Genomic DNA, 18,831 nt, shown 5'->3' with positions numbered 1-18,831 from the left:
CCACCCCCACCCTCCTCTAGCTTATCTCTCTACCCTGCAGGCACTCTGCCTCTATTCCTGATGAAGGGCTTTTGCCCGAAACGTCAATTTTCCTGCTCCTCGGATACTGCCTGAACTGCTGTGCTTTTCCACCACCACTCTAAAGTCTTCTTCTTAGAAGGGGAAAAGTAAAAAGGCCAACTTTGCTTGATTGCAATGGAGATGGAGACCCCCAGAGGGCCACACTGGCCAGAAGGATGCCTCTATGTGTGGAGTGGTCTTCAACTGCACGTGGTATCTAGTTAGCTTTGGAATATTGACTTTAATAAGCATTTGTCTCTTACCTAATCAAACAGGCTGCTCAAAACGGGCCTTGAGATGGAACTGTGCTGGCTAACCAGCAGGTTGGCAGGTAACAAAGGATTGTGGTCCATCTGAAGTGTTTGGATTTGGTGCCCAGATCTGCCCGCTCACCTGGCTGGCCACATTCTTCTTTTTTTTTGTTTCTTTATTTCTCCTTTGTTTCAAAGTTCACGTTTTGATCTTTTCTGCGGCAGCAATGGAGGTGGGCAGTTGCAAGGACCTGCTGCGGCACTGGGATCCAGTGTCTGTTCCTTGTCGTGGCTGCAGCTTTATCGAAGTCTTCATTGTTGTTGGGTCTGGTCGATTTCTCCTGGCGGTGGTTTCAGTGGTGGCTACAGCAGTGGTGGCCTGGTGGTTCTGGTTTGTTCCTTGTGGCTATGGCCTCAATGTGGCGGCTTTGAGCAGCAGTTGAAGTGGGGATGGCTTGAGTGATGGCTTCAGCATCGCCAACCTTTTGGGTTCGGTCTGTCCCTCCTTGCTATGGTGGTGATACAGTGGCTTTAGTGTCAGCTTTGATGTTGGTACAGTGTGTCCAGTCTGGAAATCCTTGGTTTGGTGGCCTCGGACAGTTTCAGTAGCCACTTCAGAAGCCCAGGAGCCGAGGAGGGAACAAAAGATGAACTTTGTCCTTCCTTTGTCTCTGTTATCTCTTTTTATACTTTCTGTAATTATAATTGTGGCAACTTATATGCATTTCACTGTATTTTCATAAATGCAAGTGACAATAAGTTGCTATTCAATTCTATTCTAAACAATCCTGCCTTTGCATCCATTTTAAAATTAAATGCATTTAGTTTTTTGAGTTTCTTCAAATGTATACTTCTCTGTTCTTGGAAAGTAGAGATATAAAGTAATTTTAGTTTTGTAAAAGCAGCAAAATCATCTTATTTTACCTGATGTGGAATTTATTTTATGTGTGTCTATGACTTTCGTTTTTTTTGGATTGCAAGCAGTAAGTAATGAAATTTAACTTGCTTGCTATCTTTTTTGTCCCGAGAAGGATTGAGGAACCAATTTGCAAGAAAATCAATAATTTCAAAAAAAAAACAAATGTTTTTCCACTGAATTCACTGACATTGAAATGACCAAATTGTCATATTAGAGAGATCTGAAATCCTATGCAATTGCTTATTGTAATGAATATAGATTACAACTTATTTGCTTGCAGTTAGTGACAGTAGGTGGCAGTGTGACCATACATATTTCAGTAACATCTCTGATCAATAAATGGTGCCCAGTTAGTAAACACTTAACTTGATGATGAAGAAGTTGAAATGAATTAGAAAATGTTTTCTCCATCTATTCCATTGAGCATCAGTCCGTTCCCCTCTTTTCCTTGAGTTTTAATCATTACTTGATTTAAAACAGCAATCACATAGTCACCAGGTGGAGTAAAGTTCAGACCACCAGCAATTGCTTGGAGGGAAGTTCAGCTTGGTCACAGTATCTACATGAGTACTTGATTTATGTAATCAATAAATCTGCATTTTATTCCTAATTCTTGCCTAGTTAGGGCTGAGGGAGTGATGCAGTGACTTTCGAAGAATCAAATTTCAAATGTGCAATAATGGAACACACTGAACAGACCCGCAAGAGAGCACAGTTTGGAACTAATGAGGCATTTATGTGCATGTCACATAAGGAGTGTGGAATTATGAGAATTAAGACTTTAGGAAAAGTGAATATCTGGAACTGGCTGCACATAATCACTAAAAGTTCATTCTGCTGTAGCACAACAGTTGTGTTCCTCTCAACCCTGTGTTATAGAAATCGCGCTGTACAAGATCACTACAGAAAATTGCTATATCCTTCAGTAGCAAGTTTGCATAATTCAAATAGAGGCAACAATTCGTCAATTGCATTATAGCCAATTTGTATGAATAAAATGTGTATTATACCAGAATGACTATAATGCTATTATGGCACTGTGAGTGAACAAAATAAGTCCATTAATTGTGACTCTTATCCTGTTTCCTGCTTAGTGAAGAGAGAGCAGATGATTTCCTGGCTTTGTTTGATAGCTCAGCTGATGGGAGGAAAAAACTATCCAGTTTGAGCAAGACATCCCCAGAGAAGAGGACCACTTGGAATGTTCTGGTAATTATAAACTAACTAACTCACTAAATTAACTCTCCAACCAACAGCGTGCCTTGATGTGTCAACAGGATTTTTCCATTTGTCCTTCAGAATCCTGTATAGTTTTATTTGTTATTTTCCATCTCCAATTTACAGAAGTGTTGGTCATTTCCTGGAGTACAGTTCCAACTGCTAAATGTCCCTCACTTATCTGGACGCTCAAATAGTATCTTAGCCTCTTGATCTCCTGAATGTAATGAAGCTTTCTAAGTTATTTAAACAGTTTTTCAAGCTGGAATAAAGAAAATAATATTAAAATGGTATAAAAGTAAACTAAAACAGTTTAAAGATTATTTTGACAGCCTGTCCTTTTTAAATGTTTCAGTATATTACACTTATTCCCCCACCAAATCTCTTACTAATTACCTCTTGCTTGAATGTCCTGATGTCTGAACTTTGCATTGTAGTCATTCATACAAATATACAAAGTTAGAGCAGAAGTAGACCATTCAGGCCCTCGAGCCTGCTGTACCGTTCAGTATGATCATGGCTGCTCTGATAACATTTTGACTTCCATACTCCCCCCATTCACTCCCAATAACCACAGATTCTGTTATCTAACGAGAATCTATCAACCTTGTTCTAAAGAATATTTTATGACCTTTTGAGGCAGAGTTCCAAAGTGGCACAACCTTCAGAAAGGAAAAAAAAATTATCTGAAAGAGTGACCCTGAATTAGAAAACAGTGCTCCCTAGTTCTGGCAGACTCACAAAAGGAAACATCCTTTCCATGTCTAGACCATTATTAGGACCATTCAGAATCTTGTATACTTCAATCATGCGTCTGGACATTTTCTTTGTTCTTTGTTCTTAACCAGATCACCTCTCTCTCTTCTAAACTGCACTGAAAACATGACCAGCCTACCTTAACTTATCCTCATAAGAAAACCCATTCATTCCAGGTATCAATCTAGTAAACCTCCTCTGAACTGCATTTACATCCTTCCTTAAATAAGAAGACCAAAACTGCACACAATAACCACCTTCAGAAACTTTGATTTCAATTGTACCATCTCAAATAATCACATCTTTCCAAAAGAACCAGCTCAACTATATTAACAAAACGCTCTGGACTTGAAGTAGCAGCTCTTGCACTTTAACTTGCTATCTCTGGTTTTTATTTGAGCTGTTCATAAAAGGTTTCAAATGCACGGTTTTCAACTAATTTGACACTGCTTCACATTCAATATTAAATTGCTTCTTCATTTGACACTCTATATTTTAGGAAGCAAGATCATGCAGGAAAACATTACGTTCCATAGAAATGTTCTCTGAGATGCAATGGCTGCTAGATCAGTTGTTAATTTTAAACCTGAGATTTTTTAATGAAACATAGGTGTTAAGGGATATGGGCCAAAGGCAGGTAAGTAGATTTCAGCCAAAGATCAACCATGATCTCATTGAATGGTGGAACCAGCTCAAGAGGGTGAATGGCCTACTCCTGTTCGTCTGTTCCTGTGGAAGTTCTCCATCTGATTGTACTTACGTTTTCGAATGATACTTTTTTTTTTAAGTGATTAATCCATGAGTTAAAAGTAATTTGTCTTTAACTGCCAGGAATTAAAAGTCTCACCAACAATATTCAAGTACACCAGGCAGAATAGAATTGGCTTCCTGTAGAAATATTTTTTCATGGAACATGACTGCAGTAGTTGTATTCTACAAGGCTATCTGAATGCTAACATTCTAATAGTTAAAGCTTGAGAAATGTCCTCTTAAACTGTCATGCTGAGTGGTCGTGTGTTAATTGCATTTATAATGGAAAGTTGAGGTAGCTCTGCCATTAAACTCTGTCCCACTGTGATTCAGCGTGCTGTTGAAGATTAATTATTCTGGCAGTTCCTCAGCTGCTAATTTGCTTGAGTGTCATGCTACAACTTAGTCACGCTGTCTTGAGTTTATAGGGAATACAGGAACAGCACAAGGCCCTTTTGGACCATTTACTGTGTCCCACATAACTGTAGATTGTGTGAGATGACAGTCATTGCATGAGATGAAAACTAGTTCAAGACCTCTCAAGGTTCATAATTCTCTAGGCAAAGAACCAGCTTCTGACCTGTAACTCCTTTACCCTTCCAGTGAAGGAGGAAGAGTAGGACCGCTGGGGCTCGTCTGTTCCGTCCACTTTGTTTTTGTTTCTTTCCTCCTTTTTGTCTCTCTTCTATCTTTTTTTTCTCTTTTATTTTATTTATCTCTTGGTGAAGAGCTTGGTCATGGCAACACCAACAGTGGAGGCGAGTGGGCCCAGCAGCGCGAATTTAAGTAGCTCCAGGAGCATGGATTGATGGCAACAGCATCAGAAGCAAGTTTGGGTTCCCAGCAACTGCTGCATCATCGAGTTGTTCCTAGAGACGACTCATGGCTGCTGCTGTGGAGTCCAATTTGGTTTTGCGGTGGCATCTGCGTGCAGTGCAGATTCATGAAGTCGGTGGTGGAGGGGAGTTTGGGCCCAGTATGCTGTTGGCGTCAGCTGCGGCTACATTGGTGAGGTGGGCCTGAAGCTGACTCAGGCAGTGGCGGAGGTCAGGTTGGTACCCAGAAGCATCAGTGGCATCTGCATTGGTGAGGTCCAGAAAAAACTCAGTGGTGAGGGCATCGATGGAGGTGAGATAGTGCCAAAGAATGGGGATTTCCATTGCAGCAGTGGCAGCGCAGTGAAGGGGACTCATGCCTAGCCTCCAGGCCCACGGCAGAGCATTTCAGAAGAAGCACTGTAATGTTGGACACTTTATTTCTCTACCTTTGTGTTCTACGTGTTGGTTTATTTTTCTGTGTTTTAAAATGGCGCTGGAGAGTGGCAACATTATACAACACTGTATTTTGTAACAACATGTACATGACAATAAATAAATCAAATTAAATCAAAACACATCTTGTGTGACATAATTGGAAGTTCTCATCCTGGGTCATTCCTAACCTATTTGATTGTAAAATATAGCTAACTGAAGCACAATATGTTCTTTTCATCATCTTGTATGCCTCAATCATATCATCGTTAAACCTAGGCTTTTTTAAAATGCAGAATTCCAATTCTTTTCACCTGTCTTAATAACTGAAATGATTTATTTTGGGGTTAAGTCATCACTAAGTTTAAAACTAACTTTATCTTGCTCCTTTCCTTTGTCCTTTCCAAAAACCAGACATCAGATTGTAAGTCAGGCCTGGTCATTTTCAACAGGGCTTCCCAATCGGTGGTTGTTGTCACTGCCTTTTAATCGACTACCCTCCACCTCCCCACACCATGTGGCAATGAGGGTTAAAGTTGGGAGAAGTGAAGGAAGGAGAGGATGAACAACTCTCCTGCCCTCCAAATTTCACTCTGGGATCACAAACCATCTAATGCATTAAAATAAGGTGCACCAGGAAAAGAGTTTGGAAGCTTTGTTCTGTGAGGATAACATTATTTATTGTGTGAGTTGTCCTTTTAATGCATCACAATATCTTAATTGCTCTTCACAGTGTTGTTCATATGTGATTTTGAGAATTTGTGCACCTGGAAATATGGATTTCTTAGTTTCTTCATCTTCTTTAACACTTTCCCTGAAGCGTATATGAATAAAGAGAATTCACCCTGCATCATTCACACTCCCTAACACAATTATGAAATTTCATGCTATCTGAAAGTTTGCAGATTGTTCCCCCCATGCCTTCATTCAGATCATGTATTAAAATAGCAAACAGTAAAGGTCCCACCGTGAAATCTGGCCTAACTGTGTGGGGCAGGTGATGCCTGTGGATATTTTAAAGTAAGTGCTTTCTGATCCTTTATTTTTGAACCTATTTCAGTCCATAAAAATCCAGGTACCAAATTGACCAAATGAATTCACAAATCAATAATCCTTAATCTGTACTATTGTGATAGCAATAACTTTTTAAAAACTACAGTTAGGTTTGCAAGATGTGATTATTTTTTGTGAAACCATTATGGGTGTCCCATGTATGCTCTTCTGTCCAAACAATCATTTACAACATTCCTAAGTATTCTGTCAAAAATGTTTCCTCTACTGGTATCTAACTAATGGGACTGTAGTTTCCTCCTTCTATCATGTCACCTTTTTTTGAAGCCTTGGTTCATCCAGATTGATCATTTTATACAATAATATTGCCCCCAAGCTCTGTCTAAATGCTGGATTTACTGATGACCCAATTGGAGACCTGAAAAGAATACTCATCTTCACTTACATGACCTGAATGTCTTATACTTCAAAGAATTATACAGTTCTTCTGTAATCCTTGCTGTTGGATCTCCCCTAACTGATGTGTGGGAAACCACTTGAGTAACTTGTAGTGGAAAGATGAAGTTAGTTTTAAATCTAGTGATGTCACACATACTGTACTAAACCAAGTAGTTGAAGAGAAAGCAACTTCTTGTAAAAGATCATTCCACTGTACTTATGACTTAACCATTTAATGACAAGTCATTTGTTATTGATGAGAGCCAGGAAGGTAAAAGTGGCTATTGTATGACCTTGGCTTCAGCACAGTGTAGAAGGATAGTATTTTCTGTTTCAAATACAAGCAATTCATTTCAAAAATAATGGACATATTTGTAGAATAACCTGTTGTTTCTCCATTCCGGTCTTTGTTTCTTCCCGAATGGCAGGATGAGGAGCCCAGAGCTTTCCCAGTTCCTGTTAGTGGTCGCAGTACCAGTACGATAGACGTGCCTGTCTTGTCGAAAAGGAGAGAGACCGCAACTGTGTCACTAGCAGCCAACTTTACAGCCAACAATCGGTTAGTGGATTTCTAGAAAGCTATAATAAGGATATAAGAATAAAAAAAGCTGATTCCCAGATATAATTGAAAGTACCTTTTGATCTTTGAATTTTGCAGAAATGTTTAATAGTATGATGGTAAAGAATGGATTTTGCCCTTTCATACATGCTTCTGTGTACTTCCAGCACTATTACTGTCCACTCCTGGATACTACCACACTTGAGAGAGGATGCGAGGATTCTTGATATTGTATAGAGGAGGAAAGTTTTTGGAATGATTCCCTGGCTGAGGGAATTTAGCAATTGGATTTAGCAATTGTTGATGCTAGAGTTATTCTTCTTGGAGTAAAGAAGTTGAGAAGTGATGTGATAAAGGATACAGGTTATGATAAATTTAGAGAAGATAGAAAGAAAAGCTGTGCCCATAATCTGAGACACAAGGAATAGGGAGCACAGAATTTGGACTGTGGGGAAACGATGAAGGAAGTTATTTTCTCTGAATAAGTGGAAATGACCCAGAACTTGCTGTCAGTGAGAGTGATGGAAGTGGTGCCGGTGAATGATTTCAAAAGAAAATTGGATGGCACCTGAAGAAAACAAACTTGCAGTGCAATGCAATAGAGTCATAGAGCTGTACAGCGTGGAAACAGACCCTTCGGTCCAACCTGTCCATGCCGAGCAGATATCCCAACCCAATCTCGTCCCATCTGCCAGCAGCCGGCCCATATCCCTCCAAACCCTTCCTATTCATATACCCATCCAAATGCCTCTTAAATGTTGCAATTGTACCAGCCACCCACATCCTCTGGTAGCTCATTCCATAAACGTACCACCCTCTGCAAGAAAAAGTTGCCCCTTAGGTCTCTTTTATATCTTTCCCCTCTCACCCTAAACCTATGTCCCGTACAGCCGCAACATGACCTCCCAACTCCTGTACTCAATACTCTGACCAATAAAGCAAAGCATACCAAATGCCTTCTTCACTATCCTATCTACCTGCGACTCCACTTTCAAGGAGCTATGAACCTGAACTCCAAGGTCTCTTTGTTGAGCAACACTACCTAGGACCTTACCATTAAGTGTGTAAGTCCTGCTAAGATTTGCTTTCCCAAAATGCAGCACCTTGCATTTATCTGAATTAAACTCCATCTGCCACCTCTCAGCCCATTGGCCCATTTGGACCAGATCCTGTTGTAATCTGAGGTATCCCTCTTCGTTGTCCACTACACTTCCAATTTTAGTGTTATCTGCAAACCTCCTAACTGTACCTCTTATGCTCGCACCCAAATCATTTATTTAAATGACAAAAAGTAGAGGGCCCAGCACTGATCCTTGTGGCACTCCAGTGGTCATAGGCCTCCAGACTGAAAAACAACCCTTCACCACCACCCTCTGTCTTCTATCTTTGAGCCAGTTCTGTATTCAAGTGGCTGGTTCTCCCTGTATTCCATGAGATCTAACCTTGCTAATCAGTCTCCCATGGGGAACCTTGTCAAACGCCTTACTGAAGTTCATATAGATCACATCTACTGCTCTGCCCTCATCAATCCTCTTTGTTACTTCAAAAAGCTCAATCAAGTTTGTGAGACATGATTTCCCACACACAAAGCCATGTTGACTATCCCGAATCAGATAGAGTGGGGACTTTCTGGTTTGCTTTCCAGAGGGCCAACATGGATTCAATGGCTGTCTCCTTCCGTGCTGTGAGGCCTCTATGTCAGGAATAATGTATCTTACTGTGGCATTTATTTCACCATGAAAAGACTGCCATCCTGAGTTTATCCCATGATTTAATAACCTGCAGTTAATAAATTAAATACTGCGCTGAAAAGTATTAATTAGTTTCGGAATAGATTTGGGGTACTGTCATTCATGAGAAAGGGCTAATTGCTATTTTGTTTTAATTTGAGCCAGACTGACTGGCTTGATGGTGAAGATCTTGCATTTGTCATCACCTATGGTCTGTCTGAGAAAGCAGAATCTGGCTGGAGAACCAGTCTGCTAGCTTGCTCGCATAGACACTAATGATCTACGTGTTCTTCTTATTGCACTGTAATTTCAAAAAAGAAAGTTGTAGAGTAGCAATACTACGGATTCTATCACAAATGAAACTTAACGCCACAGTGCTTTCCTGGAGCTCAGCAGTTTTCAGGTCCGAGTGAACTCCAGTTTGCTCTTCTGCTTTTAATTACTATCCAGTTAAACCCGCTGTAACGTGCTCTAATGTGCCAGTTGAGTACAGCACTAAGTGGACCATAATGAATAAAAGTGAACAGGGCAGGTATGTGCAATTAGGATGATTGCTTGTATGGAATATAAACATCAGTATAAATCCTTTTCAAGGATTAGCAGTTTCTATGTTGTAATTTCAATTTTACACCGATCATGGATGGTAGTTTTATCACTGAAAGATGATGCAATATTTGCAGTTAGCTGCCGGATAAGATGGAGAAGGTAGCCTGAGATTGGAATCTTTTGCTGTCTGATGGCAAGGTTAGAGATGAGAAGGACAATTAATTACATAGAATGATGGTTAGCTAAAATAGTGGACGGATGTGCTCAGATGTTAAATTTATTCTTTTGTTGTCTTTTATTTTGAGGAGCTGTTAATGGTCCATCATGTCTGTGCAACTCTATCCAATTAGTTAAATTTCCCCAGTTCTTTCACATACTCTGCAAATGTCAATCTTACAAGTATACATCTGGTTGCCTATTGAAAGCCATGATTCTACCTCCAGCACTTTATTAGGCAGTGAATTCTAGATCATTTTTATTATCATAATTTCATAATCAGAACAAAAATTTTCCTCATTCTCTGGATTATCACCAATTATCATAAACTCTGCTTTCTGGTCATCAATTGTCCTGCCTGTGGAAACTTTTTCTTCTGACTTCATTGCATTAAAGCCTGTCATTATTATCAATGCAGCCATCAAATATCCTCTTGACCTTCTCTCTGCAAGGAGAACGATCTTAGCTGTTCTAGATTTTCCACACAACATAAATTCCACATATCTGTGCAGTTTGTGAAATGGTTATCGTGAAGTGTTTATTGTGATTCACTATATGGATAGAAAAGCAGACTTTACAATGTGTACGATGCTTCATTGATTTAAAATATGCCCACACCATGAATCAATAGGTAAAAGTCATGGTTATAAATTTATTTTATCAACTCTATTGCAATGCAGTTTATTTATACTTGAGTATGCAAGCTTGAAACAATTCAGCCATATCTTGCTTTGGAGAGAGATGCTGACTGGTGGATTTTAAATTCAATCAATAAAATCTGGAATTCATTAATCCAGTCTCAGTAATGGTGTCCAACGTCATTGCCTCCGTCTATAATACAACATGTTGAAAGCTGTCAGGATTTGCTAAACAAAGTCAAAATGTTTAACTTGGAGAGTGTTTGCTCTTGTTTATCCAAATAAAATAACTTCATTGCAAGATATTGTCTTTGTGGGTTGAATAATTTTTAATTTTCTTATTTTACAGGAGTAACAAGGGAACCGTTGGGAATTCTGTCACCACAATGCTGCACAACAACTACCCAACTATTGATAAACTTTTGACCCCAAAAAGCTCCAACCAGAAAGCCACATCTCTGAAGTAAGTGCAACATTCTTCTGAATCGTGGGAACTATTCAAAAATCAATTTAAAATCCTATTATTCTCACTTATTTATGAAATGATAATGTTTGCAATTATATTCAAAGTCTGATATCTTTTCTCTATGGTCTAATTTTATTAATGCATACAACCAAGAATATTAGCGGATGCTATATCACATTTCTTGACCGTGGCAGGGTAGCTCAGTGGTTAGCATGCTGAGGGATCCGGGTTTGATTCCAGCCTCGGGCGACTGTCTATGTGGAGTTTGCACATTCTCCCTGTGTCTGCATGGGTTTCCTCCAGGTGATTGGGTTTCCTCATTTCCCCTCCCCCCACCTTGTCTCAGTCCCAACCCTCGAACTCAGCACCACCTTCCTAACCTGAAATCTTCTTCCTGACCTCTCCGCCCCCACCCCCACTCCGGCCTATCACCCTCACCTTAATCTCCTTCCACCTATCGCATTTCCAACGTCCCTCCTCCCTACCTTTTATCTTAGCCTGCTTGGCACACTTTCCTCATTCCTGAAGAAGGGCTCATGCCCGAAACGTCGATTCTCCTGCTCCTTGGATGCTGCCTGACCTGCTGCGCTTTTCCAGCAACACATTTTCAGCTCTTTCCTCCCACAATCCAAAGATGTGCAGATTAGGTGAATTGGCCATGCTAAATAGTGTTCAGGGATGTGTTGGCTAGGTGCATTAGTTGGGGTAAACATAGGATAATAGGGTAGTGGAATGGGTCTGGGTGGACTTGTTGGGCTGAAGGGCCTGTTTCCACACTGTAGGGATTCTATGATTTCAGTCCGCAGTAACACTTTGGTATTCAGTATGGTACATTGGATTTTATCAATGGCAAGGGTACAGCTTTTGGCTTTGGTGGGTCACTGGCATTGTACCAATCCCTTTAAGCTGGTGGCAACAGAAGAAATTCCCAAAAGAATTGAATTCCAATTTGCAAGACGTATCCCATAGATGTATGCCAAATCTCAAGAAGAAATTAAAGTCAACAGTACAACATGCTCCACTGGTGCCATTTGAGGACATTTGATAGGACTGCTCAAGATGAGGTTCCTATTCTTGTAGGGATCTGGAGGTTCCTTGAAGGTATGCTACAGACAGAGTGGGCTGTGTAACCTTTGCATACTGTGCTTCAGAAGGCTAGATTGGCCAAAAAGGGAAATGATGGATGGTGAGGAGCTGTGAGAGTGGCATTGTTCTTCTGCAAACAAAGATGAGGATGTTGATTAGGAAAACATCATCAACATGATAAAGTGCAACAGCACAACAAGCTGGACAGGACTTAGTTCTATTGTAAGCAGTTGTCTCTAAGACAGGTGAAGTCATCATTCATTGACTGTAAATGTGCTGATTTTGGAAAGGCAAAGAGCCCCTGTTTATTCCCAAATGCAAGTACAGCTTATCGGTTTGTTCTTCTCTTTCCTGTTGTGCAATAAAAGTTAATGTTACAAATCATTAGAAGGTTTCACAACATTTGATGCTCCTACATTCAAACATGGCAATGATTTATGCTAGTATGTTCATGTGGGACAGAATAGTAATCCTTCAGGCAGGATTTCTGACACTGAGTAGCAAAAGGAAGTGTAGCCTCTGTAGCTTCATTCTTGCAGTTGATGATGTAAAGTGAAAATGTGAAATTCTAAATACATTGAGATATCTCCCCTGCCACCTTGGTGCCCTCAGAAGGTTTTAATTTTCCTTTTAATCCCACTATGTTGATGTAGAGTCCTATGGTCTGCGACTGGCATGGAGGAAGTCTGCTGGTTGGTGTTTTGGGCGGACACGCGTGGGGACCTTTCTGCCTAGGGTGCCCAGACATATTGAGAGTGTGCCGCCCAGAGATATCCTCACCATCCTTGGTTTGAGCATCCATGGGGGTGAGGGTTGCAGGCTGGGGTGAACTATCTTGGCCTTCTCTTTCATATTTTCTTCTGCAGTGAGACAAAGGCAAAGATTGGAGATGATAAATCCTGCCAATTCCATGCTGTCTTACCCCTCTCAAGGAATCAGCTTGTATATCACTTTTTTTGTTTCCTTACTGAATGTCTGTTCATTGGAAACAAAACTTTTGCCATTTGTGAGCTTATTGAACATTAACATCATGGTATCATTTGGAACTTAATTTCACTATCCTTTATGCAAATTAATTTTGTTAAAACTAATTGTTTTATATATACCCACTGTTCAAGAACAGGCATTTGAATAAAGTGTTGGAAGGTTACCAGGGCATATGGGCTAGTACTGAAGCATGAGTTACTCTTAATGCTTTCTCATGAATTAAGATACGAAATGTTCATCTGTTTTGTATACATGGATTCTAAGGCGATTGTTGGAATGTTTATATGTTTTGACAGCAACATGATTAAGATGCCAGCTAATGAGGAGAATAGCTTGGATCAGGGCTCCTTTAAGAAATCACAGAAAAACCTGTCCAGTAATAATGTTGTAACAAGAAATAACACAGCCTTGTTGAAGAAGAAGGAAGTGACTGAGGAGGAAGCAGAAAGGTCAGTTTTAACATTTGGTAATTGCAGTTAAGAAGTAGTTATAATTTGTAAAACTAGATCAGAATCTACATTGTATTTTCTAGCCACATCATGACAAGGCAGTTGAATATTTGTCCCCACAGATGGTGAAATTTAACTGTCAAATTCTGTGGTTGTCTTTATAATGTGTTTTATTCTGTTTTAATTAGCTTGCAGGAATCATTTGTCAATAAATACTGCCTTGAGAGAGCAAGATCTGGTTGTATTGTCTACTTGAGATATGTGCAATTCATAAGAATAGATATTAGAACCATGGGCAAAATCTTCTGATCTCACTGGAGTTGAGCTTGGAGCTCCGAAGGATATTAACTTAGGCAAGATAATGGTGACCTGAACTGCATAGCTTTCCTGCTCCCTTGCAAGATGACACTCAAGGGCTTTGACACACTGCAGCTGGGATTAACCAAGGTCTGGGGAAGGGCTGAAGTTTTCATCATGCACTGTGCCCAACAGATGAAATGGTAGAGGCCACTTGTGACCTGAGGCTGGGTAGGTTGTTTTTTGTTGAAGAACTGAAAGGCAATCAATGCCTGAACAACAGGATGGCAGGAACCCAATAAGAGCTAACTCCTGCTTTGCTTTCAACTACTTCTGAACATCCCTTTTCACACATTCCACCTTGAGAGATGGAAGAATGAGGAAGGGTTCTCCTCTTTGCAGCAGCTATGGAAGCCTGAACAGTACTGCTGAGCACCAGAACTGCCGACCTTTGCCAGCTCTTGTTGCAGTACTTCTGGACCTACTCTGGGTCTTGATTCCAGGGGAAAACCTGCTGATGGTCTTACCACCAACTGATTTGTGTGTAACATGGCAGACCTGTCCAAGACAAGGCAGCATGGATCTTTCGCTTGCTCTCTAGCTAGCAGGTAAGAGTGGCACGGCAGCTCAGTGGTTAGCACTGCTGCCTCACAGTGCAAAGGACCCACTTTTGATTACCACCCTCTGGCCACTGTCTGTGTGGAGTTTGTGTGTTCTCCCTGTATCTGCATGGTTTTTCTCCAGGCACTTTGGTTTCTTTCCATAGTCCAAAGATGTGCAGGTTAGGTGACTTGGCCATGCTAAAGTGCCCATAGTGTCCAGGGATGTACAGGCTAGGTGGATCCGCCATGGGAAATTCAGGGTTACAGGGATAGAGTTGGTGTGGACCCGATGGGCTGAATGGTCCGCTTCCACACTGTAGGGATTTTATGCTTCTATGAGACCCCCAAAATTCAGAACAGCGTTCTTCCCTGTGTGGGTAAGGGTTAGTAATTGGATGCCCTTTCCTTGTGGGATCCAGTTGTGGCTTATTAGTAAATCCCTGGTTTACAAAAGGTAATTATATCTTTGCAAGTTGTTGTTATATTTCACAGTGCTTTTAAGTAACCTGTCCTTGTTAGGATCATAACAGTTGCTTGATTCACTCAGGACTGTATCTGAAATTTGTGAGGCCAAGTACATGGGAATCAGTATCTTTTCCATCGGCTGCTTTAAGGTACTTAATGTCTTTGTAACACGCTACAGCCATCTAGCACCCCTAACTGCCTGATGGATTCAAAGCCAAGCCTACAATTCTAGAAGATGTAGGCTGTACAACAAAGAAAGGAAGGTAAATTTCCTGCTTGGAGGTTTAACTGCGAGAACTGTCTGTCCTGCTATGAGCATTGACCCACACTACCCAGCAAGTGTTTGCTGGACAGCCCTAATTGACTATGATTTCCACAAGCTTTTTGTTGACATTGCCACTTAATGAGAAACTCGATTTGCCTCCCTGACCATGGATTGTTGTCTCATGCCTGTAATTTGTTCTCCTTGACTATAAACGTTAAGGACGTTGAGGCATTAAATAGGGTATCATAGCTCTGCCCTGATCACAATAACATCCTGTTGGAAGTGGTTAGCAAATTCTTCTGCCTTGAGTCCTTGCTGACAGACCACCTGTCCTTTGATGTGGAACTTGATATGCACGTAGGGAAATGAACTTCCACCTTTGGCTGACTCTCAAAATGCACATGGAACAACATCGAGTTGACTCTTCGAATCAAACCGATTACGCGATTATGTGGCCTGTGTTCTCAGAACCTTGCTGTGTGGCTATGATCACTTACAGCTATCGGGAAAGCAAGCTGAATAATTTCCAGCTTTACAATCTGCAGTGCATTATAGTATATCCTGGTATGACAAAAGTCATGAAGGCACAGTCCGCTCAAACACAGAGCTCCTACGTTATTTTTGTACTCATCAGACTGAGACGTCTACTTTGGCTTGGCGTCTGTCACAGACTTAAGGACTTTTTGGGTGGTGAGGTAATTGGAGACACATGGCCAGTAAGATAGACAAAGTTTTGTTTCAAGGATGTGAGGGCTGATATGAAGACCCTAAACATTGATCATTACACCTGAGAGTCACTAGCTGACAACAGAGACAATTGGCAAGACCTCCTTTGGTTTGGTGTAAACCAACAGATGCAGCAGTTTGGCAACAAATGCCAATGCCAAATAAAGCAGCCCAGAACAACATTTGGTACCTTCATGTGCAGCACTTTGGTAGAATCTGTCATTTAAGCATTGGGATCCTTGCCATCAGCATACTGAAGCAAATTGAAGGTGCCTCATCAGAAATGGATTTGTTTACTGCATGTCTATCATCTTTTAGAGGTAGGGGGATGCTGGAACAAGCCTAGAGCATGAAGCACAGAAATTATTGATGAATATTTGAACTGAGCAGCTGTGAAACTGATCACTATTGCAAAGCCCATATAGCTTGATCAGAAATCTTAAGTTTTCTCTTGACGAGGTGATGCTGTTTAGAGTCACTTAGAGGCACTTCAGCTGCAGTCAGGTGTTAATTGATTGCATTTTATATTTTGTACCATTCCAGCTAATTAACTTAGCCACAGAATAGATGACTCAAGGCTGTGGTGCAGTACTGTGCATATATCTGACCGTTGTAAGTCTGATTGCAAACAACAATGATACAGAGTACTGGAGGAGATAGTGTTTAATGGCATGGTATAAAGATAACAATCTCTCCATCAACATCAGCAAAACAAAAGAGCTGGTCATTGACTTCAGGAAGTGGAGTGGAGGCCATGCTCCTGTCTGCATCAATGGTGCCAAAGTGGAGAGGGTCGAGAGCATCGAATTCCTGGGAGAGACCATCTGTCCTGGCCTACCCAAATCGAGGCAACAGTCAAGAAAGCACACCAACACCTCTGCTTCCTCAGACGGCTAAGGAAGTTTGCCTTGTCCATAAAGACTCTCTTAAATGTTTACAGATGCACCATAGAAAGCATCATACCTGGATGCAGCACGGTATTGTGTGGCAACTGCTCTTTCCAAGACTCCAAGGAGCTCCAGAATTGTGAACACAGCCTGGTCCGTCATACAAACCAGCCTCCCATCCATTGACTTCATCTACATTTCCCGCTGCATCAGGAAAGCAACCAACGTAATCAAAGTTATATTCCCATTCCCAGTTATATATTCTCCCACCCTCTTCTATCAGTCAAAAGATATAAAAATTTGTTTGGTGTACCAACAGATTCAAGAACAACTTCTTCCTAGCTGTTAATGTTAATCTCTCTCTGCACCTTCTCGGCAGCTGTGACATTGTATCCTGCACTCTGTTCTGTTACCCTGATGCACTTGTATAGTATGATCTGACTGTGAGGTACTTAAGACAGCAGTTTTCATGGTACCTCAGTACATGTGATAATAGTAAATCAAATTAAATCAAAATTATTCTACACAGCACTAACTGATGCTGAAAAGCACATTTTGGCCTTTTTGTCAAATTTGTGGGAAAAGAGCGGGTATAATATAATAACATCTGATGTTGAGGAATGTATCAACCAAAAACGTTGAAACAGTGGTTTAGTGTTTCCGATCAGTGGTTACAGTATTCCAGTAATTGGTGTGGTGTGGTATTACCCAAACAATTGAACAATAGCAACTCACTCTTGGAGAGCCAAATCCTGGCACTTCAATAGGTTACTTGTTTTCATCACCTGATGTGGTTGTTCTTTAAAAATGAGTATTTATTTAAATCCTGAAGCATGTTGCAGATTTCAAATGGAATCTTGCTGTGTAAAATTAGGCCATGCCATAATATCTGTGGTTGGCTTTAACACTTGTTTTAATGCACAGCTTGAGCCACTTAATTTGGAAATGTCTCCTATATTCTACTATATTCTTGACATTGTATAAATCATTATGTTTTGTAATAGTTGCTTTTTATTTTCTAGTTTGAGTTGGTTTGTGTATTGTTAGGAAGGATGCAGTACAGATTTATGCACCAGTTTACTTGGTGTGAATAGAAAAATTCCTTCTGTAGCTAAAATTTTCAGCTTTGATTCAAGTTAGTAAGTTAAATAGAATGTAAGTTAACATGTAAATAAATTATTCCATAAATTGGAATTAAGCTTTAAAATTCTTCCTAAAATCATTGTAAGGTGAAATTTGCCATCTTGCATTGAAGTTTGTGTTGCTATTCCTTCCTTTAAAAAAAATGGATGCTCCATTTCCAGATTTGAAGGGCTGGCTTAAAATGTCCAAGACTGCAGTGCATCTTTCTACCTACTCCTAAACTAGTTGTGTTCCTTTGGTTATTCAATCAACCTTCCTATTCGCCATGGTTACAATGTCTGGCTCTGCTGTACAGTCAAAACTGGTTCACATTTTTCCATGAAGTGGTAGGGTACATTCTTGCAATATTGTCCACTTAAAATATGCTGCTCTTCCACTGTCTCATTTCCAGTCAGCCCATGCAATGGTCAGTATGAGGCAGTATGGTCACACACTTGACACTATTACTTTAAATGGTGCTGAGTTTGTTGAAATTGACATGTTATTGATCTAGGAGAGAGCAAAGCACTGCTCTTTATTGCTGGATAATACTTGATAGTAACAGGTCATCACATCATTTGAACCAGAACTTTGGGGGCTTCTATGTCCATAAGTGGTAGAAACCTAAATAGAAAATGCTGGAAAATCTTAGCAGGTCTGGCAGCATCTGTACGGAGAGAAAAGAGCTGACGTTTCAAGGCTAACTGACCCTTTGTCAAAGCTAAAGAAAAGGGGGGAATAGGGTGGTATTTATAATGGGCTGAGAGAAGGCGAGTCATGGCTTCAGAAGCAAAGGTAGCAGTAAAGAGGTGATAATGACAGTGCATGGAGAGATTATAGGGAGATTAGAAGCTGTGAATGACCAAGGCTGAAGCCAGTGCTATGTGACAAAATATGTGGGGGATGGGGGAGATAGGTGAAGCAGAGGCAAAATGGAAAACAGGGGAGAAGGGTAGCAAAGGGGGAAGAGGAGAGGGAAAAAGGTGATGAGAGAGTGGGGAGCTAGAGAAAGAGAGACAATCGAGAAATAAGAGGTACAGAACAGTGGAAAAAAAATAAAAATAAATAAATGAAATGAAATAAAATTACGGAGCAGAATGTAAACAAAGGACTCGAGATGGGATAATCACCTGAAGT

At 40.5% G+C, this 18,831-nt stretch overlaps 1 protein-coding gene across 4 annotated transcripts in view; it reads left to right on the top strand.

Moving 5' to 3' along the window:
- The window catches only part of cep131 (centrosomal protein 131), a 131,900-nt gene that overhangs the window by 17,435 nt on the left and 95,634 nt on the right, over positions 1-18,831 (top strand). For 2 of the 4 annotated variants that reach the window (XM_043714980.1, XM_043714979.1), the window contains exons 4-7: positions 2,325-2,439; positions 7,082-7,212; positions 10,692-10,805; positions 13,178-13,330. In XM_043714980.1, coding sequence (XP_043570915.1) covers positions 2,325-2,439; positions 7,082-7,212; positions 10,692-10,805; positions 13,178-13,330 — 513 coding nt within the window. The remainder of the gene's footprint in view (positions 1-2,324; positions 2,440-7,081; positions 7,213-10,691; positions 10,806-13,177; positions 13,331-18,831) is intronic. The other 2 variants (XM_043714982.1, XM_043714981.1) reach the window with 1 other exon arrangement.

Source organism: Chiloscyllium plagiosum, chromosome 24, assembly GCF_004010195.1.
Source record: "Chiloscyllium plagiosum isolate BGI_BamShark_2017 chromosome 24, ASM401019v2, whole genome shotgun sequence".
NCBI classification, from domain to species: Eukaryota; Metazoa; Chordata; class Chondrichthyes; order Orectolobiformes; family Hemiscylliidae; genus Chiloscyllium; species Chiloscyllium plagiosum.
This window is presented reverse-complemented; position numbering and strand designations above follow the sequence as displayed.